The following is a 9,745-nucleotide window of genomic DNA, read 5'->3' as shown; positions in this document are numbered from 1 at the left end:
TGCATGTACCCAACTGAACTGTATGAAAAATTTTAGTCAATGATCATGAGTTCACCTGTTTTCATACCGAGTGATAGCCATTTAGCGATCAATGGATTAAAGCTTCAGTATAGAAAATCTTTTTACCATTCCCTTAGTTAGAGAGACAGATATACTTGGGCTTATTTACTAGATAAAACCATATCCAGATTTGTTTTAGTATCAGGCCCCGCTTGCAATGTTCCCTGATAAGCTATGCATTTGCCTAGCTCAAATAATTTGCATTATCTAACGTAACTAAACCTATTCCTTTGATTGGAGCTTGTTCCCAGCAATGCAACAGCAACATACTCTCCTTAATTTGACTTCTAGTAGCCTAATTTAGTGACTTGCTTTCTGGATTAACCGAAAAGGAGTTCCTGGTAGGATATGGTTTACTGTACTGTGAACTTCTTTTAAATCCTGGTCAACTTTTACCTCGAGCTGTGAGCAGCATAACTCCCAACTATGTCTTGTCTAGCCCACAAGGACCTTCCAAAGGTCGTTCATAAACCGCTGCTTTACCATGCGCATGCAGCTTTCAAAATGCCCAGGAATGGAGAGGGATCATTTATCCCTATATCACAAGAGGCCACCCCAAAAACAACAAAACATTATGTCTCATGATGAAATCTAAATTAATATTGAGTAATGAACAGATGCCATAACAAAATTTAAGCCCTAATGATAAAGTTAGCTATTTTAAGTGCTTCATATATGCAGATGTGACGTGCCTTATGTGTCAGCAGCCAGGTTAGGGAAGTGCAATAGGTGAGTCTTACCTGTAGCAAAACACACACTGGAATCTGGTCTGCAAACATGCAGCTTTATATGCAGAACACGTCATGTAAAAGGTCAGAAAATCGATCATATATCATATACAGTCTTACAATGTACAATATTCATAAGCATCACAGCTAAATGCAAAACCTGAGGGGTGAAAAAGGCAGCTAGGCGCTTTTAACACATTAACATTTCTTTTCAAAGAAGGAACAAAAAAAAAAAAAAAAAATCTGTCCAGTGTTAAAACGTGATCAATGGTAACAAAAGTACTGCTGTATCGGCAAAAAATCCCACTTTCCATAGTGACTATGGCTATATTCATTATTTACATGGCAAATAAATTCACACTCCCAATGAATTTGTGCTGTGGCCATAAACTGCATAATCTTCAAGACAACTTAACAGGCAATTTAAAAACACACAGTGGTTTCAGAAATTGCTTTGCTACTGTAGCCACGCAAGGTACAGTCCTGCCCTGCATATTGACAGTGTGACAATCACAGCTTCAGTATAAATACAGTCTTTCCTCAAAAGGTCACTCAGTCTACAGGATTTTTGAGTTTTTTAGCCCTGAGCTATCGAGAAGCCTCCCATAGTCCATACAGCATTGCAGAATGCCTGTCTTTCTGTGCTTAAACATTAGATCACAAGAGCTTTAATGTGAAACTAGCTTTGCCCGCTGATCTCTACAACCAGCTCTTGATGCTGTCCAGGTTGTTGTTAATCCACTGAATGTTCAGTTTGATGCTTTCAATGGCCTCCTTCACACACCACATGTCTCTGCTAGTGCTCTTTGTCGAGTTGAAGAATGTGACAACCTGAAATGACAAAATAATGTATAATATTAATATGTCAACTAAGTATAAAGAACACATCTTCTGTAGGGTTCCTTACATCTTCCTGCTATTTGATATTCTATTACAAAGATTCTCAACTGCCCTCATAGTTTTTCAAATATATATTCCTACAAGTGCAATATGACCACACTATGTCTCCCCTCCCTACCTCCCCTGCTAATCAGCCTGTGTCTATAAACTTTCTATGCTTTATACGGATTCTGTGGTGCATCTCATTGGTTCTCATCTGTTTACAGTGAGGGGGGCTTCCCAAAAGACTCAAACCCTTCAACAACAGCGAGATCTGCACACCAGCGCATACACCTCACTCCCTAGTATCCACACCATCAGATATATTTGCATTCCAGCAAATGTCAACTGCCTATTATGCATGCCACAAGTGACCTACACTGCGCACATACCTCACTCCTCCGTATCCATGCCAATAGTGAGATTTACATTCCAACACACCTCATTCCCCATTATCCATGGTGCCAGTGAGATCTGCATTCTGCAAACAAACATCTAAAGCCCCGTACACACGCACAGATTGTTGGCCAACTGATCGGCCAACTTTTGTCCAGTGTTGTTTGTTGGTTGAAATGTGCTCTAGACTTGCACTGGACTTTTGTTGGCCAACAAAAACCAACTTCAGAAGTGATGTCATGTTCTGGTTGACTTTCAGTGTGTTTTTTCTTCTCTGAGCATGCCCAGTCTTGCTCATCTGATTTTTGTCTGCCGAAATCTGTACTGACTGAGGAACAATCGGCCCTTCTTTGTTGGCCAACAAAAATTTTATAGCATGCACACCAGATTTTTTTCGGCCGAAAATTCGCAGTTGGTTGTCGGAAGCATCATACTAACAAGCCTACAATCGGCAGATCGGACGTTGGCCAACAATCTGTGCGTGGGTACGGGGCTTTACTCCCCAGTATACATGACACCAGTTATTTCTGAACTCCAACACACACACACACACACAATACATATATATACAGTGCCCTGAAAAATTATTCATACCCCTTGAAATGTTCCATATTTTGTCATGTTACAACCAAAATTGTAAATGTATTTTATTGGGATTTTATGTGATAGACCAACAAAGTGGCAAATGACTGGGCAGTGGAAGGAAAAATTTTTGTAAAATCTTACCTGTAAAATTCCTTTCTCTGAGTCCTCCGACAGTCGCCGCCTCTTCATATTCGTCACAATGGGGTAATTGACCTTTGCTCCATAGGAGTAGCTAGGCAACAGAATATGTCAATATTAAAGCTTTTAACATATCCCACCCCCAGGGGGTGGTCCCCTCAGTCAATACCCTCCTACTTCCTGTAACCATACCTCAGTTTCAGTAGAATAGCAGTAGAGTATATAACCAAACCCCAAAAGAGGGGCGGGGGCGGCGACTGTCGGAGGACTCAGAGAAAGGAATTTTACAGGTAAGATTTTACAAAAATTCAGTTTTCTCTTACGTCCTCCGACAGTCGCCGCCTCTTCATATTCGTCACAATGGGGACGTCCCAAAGCAGTACAAACATGAGGGGTGGGAAACGCAGCCGCGCCTAAGGCAACGCAGTCTCCACAGCAGAAACAAAGGAACCTTACCAAAGGAAGGAAACCAGCTGGGTAGCATGAAAAAAACTTGCTCAACAGGAGCAACAACCCAGGAAAAAACAAATAACCTAGGGATAAACGACATCCCAAACAGCCAAGGGCCCAAAAACAAGGGACCCTAAGGTACCGCCGTACTAAGAACCTTGCGGCCAAAAGGAAGCATCTGCCGATGCCTGAACATCCACCTTGTAGAACTTCGAGAAGGTGCGAACGAACGACCAAGTCGCCGTCTTACACACCTGGGCCACAGAAGCCCGATGATGACAGACCCAAGACGTACCCAGAGATCTGGTAGAGTGCGCCTTCACAGGCATGGGGGGAACTTTCCCCTTCAGAGCATAGGCCTGTTCAATGTTCTGTCTGATCCATTCGGCGATGGTAGAAGCCGACGCCGCCATGCCCTTCCGAGGTCCCTCTGGAAGGACAAATAAAGAATCCGACTTGCGAAAAGATTCCGTCGATTTCAGGTAAACCCTGATTGCCCGAACAACATCCAAGGAGTGCAAATCCACCTCCTTCGGATGTTTAGGCTTCGCGCAGAGCGAAGGCAAGACAATGTCCTCATTGAGGTGAAATTCCGAGAACCTCTTCGGAAGAAAAGGGTTAGGTCGCAAGACCACCTCATCCAAGTGAATGACCAAATATGGAGATCTGCAGGAGAAAGCAGCCAGCTCCGACACCCTGCGAGACGAAGTGATCGCCACCAAAAATGCGACCTTCTTGGACAACATAGACAACGAGATCTTCCTGATCTGTTCAAAAGGAGCGTGTTGCAATACGGACAGAACAAGGTGCAAGTCCCATGGAGGCAAAGGTTCCCCCCTAGGAGGGACCAGGTGTCGCACCCCTCGAACAAAGGTGCTAACCAAGGGGTTAGACGCCACAGGGCGTAGAAAAAGAACGGCCAGCGCAGAAACCTGGCCCTTGATTGTAGCCAACGCCAAACGCTGGTCCACACCCGTTTGAAGGAAAGGCAACACCCTAGACACCGAGTATGAGCGAGGGGGAAACCCCCTGGACTCACACCAGGCAAAATAGACCTTCCAAGTACGGTAGTAGACTTTCCCCGAGGAAGACTTCCTCGCGTTGATCAAAGTGTGAATGACCTCAGGGGATAGACCCCTATCCTTCAGGATCTCGGTTTCAACAGCCAGGCCGTCAAAGCCAGCGACTGTAAAGCAGGATGAAAAATCGGTCCCTGAGACAGAAGAGCTTCTCGAAGAGGCAGACGCCACGGAGCGTCGATCGCCAGATGCACGAGGTCTGCGTACCAAGACCGGCGAGGCCAGTCCAGTGCCACTAGAATCACCGTGTGCGGTTCCGAGGTCAACCTGCGAAGGAACCTAGACAGCAGTTGAAACGGTGGAAATGCATACATCAGCCGACACTGATGCCACGGAGTTACCAACGCGTCTGCCCGAGGATCGCGCGTCCTTGCCACGAACCTTTCCACCTTGTTGTTCAGACGAGACGCGAACAGGTCTACCTCCGGAAGACCCCACTGCGCGCACAACATCTGGAAGACATCCGGGTGGAGGGACCATTCTCCCTGGTCCAAGGTCTGGCGACTCAGATAATCCGCCTGCCAGTTCTCCACCCCCGGAGTGTGAACCGCCGTTATCGCCGGGACGTGCGTCTCGGCCCAAGACAGAATGTCGGCCACCACCCGAGCCGCTCGGGCACTCCTGGTACCCCCGTGGTGGTCGATGTATGCCACCGCCGTGGCACTGTCCGTCTGCACCCGAACCGGACGGCCCTGCAGCCTGACCGTCCAACGTCGAAGGCAGAGATTTATCGCTCGCAATTCCAGAATGTTGATCGGAAGGGAGGATTCCTCCTCCGACCAAGTTCCCTGGGCGGACAGAACGCCCAGAACACCACCCCAGCCCGACAGGCTGGCATCCGTGGTGATCACCGTCCATGAGAAAGGACGAAAAGACTTGCCCCCCGACACCGCCGGGGATTGTAGCCACCACAGAAGATCCCTTCTGGTACGATGACTCAACTAAATTTGGAGATCCAGAGATTGCAGTCGCCCGTCCCACCTGGACAGGATCTCCGCTTGGAGACCCTGCGTGTGAAATTGGGCGAAGGGAATCGCCTCGAAAGCCGAGACCATCAATCCCAAACACTTCATACACGTCCGGAAGGACGAGCACTGATTGTCCCCGAGGGACCTGACTTCTTCCTGAAGTGTCCTGAGCTTATCGTCCGGTAGGAAGACTTTCGCCTGGACCGAGTCCAGGATCATTCCCAGGTAGGGAAGACGAACCGACAGGCACAGCGTCGATTTTGGAAGGTTTATCGTCCAACCAAACTCCTGTAGAGTTTGCATCGTGACGGACAGGTCCTTCACCAGACCCTGACTGGTCGCAGACCGAACCAGAATGTCGTCCAGATACCCCAAGACAGAGATGCCCTGGGCTCTCAACAAAGCCAGAACCGGTGCAAGCACCTTGGTGAACACCCGTGGAGCCGAAGCGAGATCAAAGGGTAACGCCACGAACTGGCAATGATCCTTCGCAATGGCGAATCGAAGGTACCTCTGGTGACCCTCAAAAATGGGGATGTGAAGGTACGCATCCTTCAAATCGATGGAGGCCATAAATTCCTCCGGAAACCAGGGCAGCCACCACCGACCGCAGGGATTCCATGCGGAACTTGCGAACCCGCACAAAGCGGTCCAGAGCTTTTAAGTCCAGAATTGGACGTACCTTGCCCTCTTTCCCGGGCACATTGAACAGATCCGAATAGAACCCCCGAAATCTGTCCCGATGAGGCACCAGAACCACCACTCCCTGAGCCCGCAGGTCCCGCACCGCCAGGTGCAGATCCCGCAAACGCTGCGGAGACAGTTGAAGATTTGAGGGAAAAAATCTGCACGCCGGCCGGGAGAGAAACCCAATCACTGCTTACCTGTCCACGGCTACCTTAGGGAGCCTTGACCTTTGAAGGGTTTGCCCTTATAGGGTGACCGAAAGGCACGAAAGGACCCCTGAGAGGGTCTAAAGAAGCATGCTTCGTACCATGAGCAACCTTAGCCTTGTGGGATTGGGGCAAGAGCATGCTCTTACCCCCCGTGATCCCCTTTATCAGCGCATCCAAGGGTTCGCCAAAAAGGCGAGATCCCGTATAGGGTAGATTAGCTAAAGTTTTGCGAGAAGCTTGGTCCACAGACCAACATTTCAGCCAAATCAGGCGGCATGTCAACACCGCCACGCTGTGCACATGTGCAGCCAAAGGGACTATATCTGAGTCCGCATCACACAAATACATGACACCCTGATGGATTTTAATCCACCATAGCCAACGTCGCCGAAGGGGCAGAGTCAGCCACCAGGACGCGCCCGAGCACCTGCGTCCAATCCGCGACAGCCGGAGCTGCCATAAGTGAAGCAAAAATAGCTTTCAGCATGGAACCGGTAACCGAGTAAGTATGGCGTGCAAGAGACTCCAGCCTCCTGTCCGTGGCATCCCGGAACACCGGGGTATCCTCCGCCGGAATCGCAGTAGATTTATTCAAAACTGCCACCGCGTGATCCACCGGAGGTGGCACACACCAACGTTCATCAGTAGCGGGTGTGAAAGGATAACGTAGCTTGAACCTACTTAGCACAGCAAAAAGCTTCCGTATATTGCGCCATTGTTCCCTAACAGCGCGCTGAAAAATCCTCAGTGCAAGGAAAAACCTGCGATGATTTGCGTCTCCGCTGCGTCCCATAAGAGGCCAGGAAGGCAGGAGGACATGGTTCATCCTGCAAATGCAGTGTTTGTTTGATAGAAGCAACCAATTCATCCATGAGTGCAAGCTCTTCAGACGAGCCAGGGGGGGAATTACCAACCCCTTCAACTTCTGCCTCCCCTTCAGACCCCACAAGGTCCAGGGACGAGCGGGACCCCGATAAGGTGACCCCAGCCATAGCAGCCCCATCACCATCACCCTCTGAATCAGAGGAAATTGAAACTCTGGGCCGTTTTGTGGATTGAGCAGCCACAAGCATCTGCACCTGAGCAGCTAAGTAAGACACGACAGTAGCCAAACCACCCCCCGCGGGGGGAGCAGCAGCAGTCCCTTGGCCCCCCACTAAAGTGGGGGGAAATTTGCTTTTCTGAGAATCCATGCCCCCAAAAGTGTGTAGGAAAAAAAGGAGTACTGCCTCTTTAAGATCGCGGCGAGCGGAGCCCACCGCACACACAGCACACACCGACCCCCACAGGGAGAATCACAAAAACATAGGCAAGGAATACAAGAATAAGGAAGATAAAACCTGGAGAGACCACTCAAGCTGCTGCACCGATCGCTGTTCTCAGGGAAAGGAAGCGATGTAACACAGACCGCTCCTATAAAGCCTATGGAAGGCTCCACAAACATGGCCGCCGGTGAGGGACTTGCAAAGGCAGAGCATGCAGCGCTGACATGTGGCCCGAGCGATCGCCGCCAAAATGGCGGCGCTTGGCGCCAAAAACGTCGCTCCCAGCACACAGAAATGGCCCTCATATGCCTGCAGCTATTAATAAAATGGCGGACCGCAGCAGCGGCCACCGCATGTTGCACAAAACATGATCCACAGCATGCCCTACAACATACAGCATGTCACACAGAGAATCACACAGTTTGTAACACAGAACAGTGTATAACAGCCCCCCTCCTTGCAGCCCACAGCAGCATCAAACCAGACAGGGAGCCCAATAGTGTGAACAGACATGCAGGGTTACACAGTCCCAGACTGACACCCACTAAACAGACAGGTCCCCACACAGAGTACACTTACCTTCTGAATGGCGTGGGGAGCCCGCACAAGCGTTCAAGCCACTGCACATGGGACAGGGAGAGTCGCAGCCAGGACGCAGTAGAACTGCGGTGCAAAACCGCATGGCGTCCTGTGAGGTAGCAACCTCACCACAGCATCCCTGCAGCGAACAGGGATGGGTCGTTCACATATGCCAGGAAAAATACCTGACTGAACGCTTGATGGCAGGCTGGGAAGCCACTGGCCCACAACCTGCGACCAGGGGGGCCAGCCCGAGACCCAGCCCGCACGATCCTCTTCATCAGAAGAACTAACTAATGCTGACAAAAGTAACAGCTAAGTAAAGAGAGAGAAAAAAACTCAAAATCAAAAAGAAGATAAAGGCTAAGACAAAATGCCCCAGCACAGAAACAGCCAGCTAACTCCTGAAAGCTAGACAATGAAACTGGGGTATGGTTACAGGAAGTAGGAGGGTATTGACTGAGGGGACCACCCCCTGGGGGTGGGATATGTTAAAAGCTTTAATATTGAAATATTCTGTTGCCTAGCTACTCCTATGGAGCAAAGGTCAATTACCCCATTGTGACGAATATGAAGAGGCGGCGACTGTCGGAGGACGTAAGAGAAATGATAAATGCTTTTCACATTTTTTTCCACAAGTAAATATGTGAAAAGTGTGACGTGCGTTTGTATTCAGCCCCCCTGAGCCAATACTTTGTAGAACCACCTTTGGCTGCTGAACTCTACCAGCTTTGCACATCTAGAGAGTGAAATTTTTGCCCAATTTTCTTTGCAAAATAGCTCAAAGCGCTCTCAGATTGGATGGCGAGCGTTTCTGAAAAGCAATTTAAGTCTTGCCATAGATTCTCCATTGGATTTAGGCCTGGACTTTGACTTGGCCATTCTAACACATGAATATGCTTTGATCTAAACCATTCCATTTTAGCTCTGGCTGTATGTTTAGGGTCATTGTCCTGCTGGAATGTGAACCTCCGCCCCAGTCTCAAGTCTTTTGCAGACTCCAACAGGTTTTCTTCTAAGATTGCCCTGCATTTGGCTCCATCCACCTTCACCGTCCCTGCTGAAGAAAAGTATCCCTGTGACATGATGCTGCCACCACCATGTTTCACAGTGGGTAGTGCATTCAGGGTGATGTACAGTGTTCGTTTTCTGCCACACAGCGTTTTGCTTTTAGGCTAAAAAAATTCATTTTCGTCTCATCTGACCAGAGCACCTTCTTCCACATGTTGGCTGTGTCCCCCACATGACTTCTCGCAAACTGCAAACGGGACTTCCTATGGCTTTCTTCTTGCCACTCTTCCATAAAGGCCAGATTTGTGGAGTGCACAACTAATAGCTGTCCTGTGAACAGATTCTATCACCTTGGCTGTGGTTCTCTGCAGCTCTTCCAGAGTTACCTTGGGCCCTTGGCTGCTTCTCTGATGAATGCTCCCCTTGCTCGGCCTGTCAGTTTAGGTGGGTGGCCATGTCTTGGTAGGTTTGCAGTTGTGCCGTACTGGATTTTCGGATGATGATGTTGAAAGCTTGTGATATTTTTTTTATAACCTAACCCTGCTTTCTAACTTCTCCACAACTTTATCCCTTAAATGTCTGGTGTGTTCTTTGACCTTCAAGATGCTGTTTATTCACTAAGCCTTTGAGGGCTTCACAGAACAGATGTATTTATACTGATATTAAATTACACACAGGTAGACTATTTACTAATTAGGTGACTTCTGAAGG

At 48.7% G+C, this 9,745-nt stretch overlaps 1 protein-coding gene across 1 annotated transcript in view; it reads right to left on the bottom strand.

Moving 5' to 3' along the window:
- Positions 1–1,005: 1,005 nt before the first annotated feature.
- Positions 1,006–9,745, bottom strand: part of LNPEP (leucyl and cystinyl aminopeptidase) — a 149,542-nt gene continuing 140,802 nt past the window's right edge. The window contains exon 17 of the mRNA XM_082258796.1: positions 1,006–1,619. Coding sequence (XP_082114922.1) covers positions 1,488–1,619 — 132 coding nt within the window. The 3' untranslated portion in view covers positions 1,006–1,487. The remainder of the gene's footprint in view (positions 1,620–9,745) is intronic.

Source organism: Pelophylax lessonae, assembly GCF_965119305.1.
Source record: "Pelophylax lessonae genome assembly, chromosome: 1".
Classification (NCBI taxonomy): Eukaryota; Metazoa; Chordata; class Amphibia; order Anura; family Ranidae; genus Pelophylax; species Pelophylax lessonae.
This window is presented reverse-complemented; position numbering and strand designations above follow the sequence as displayed.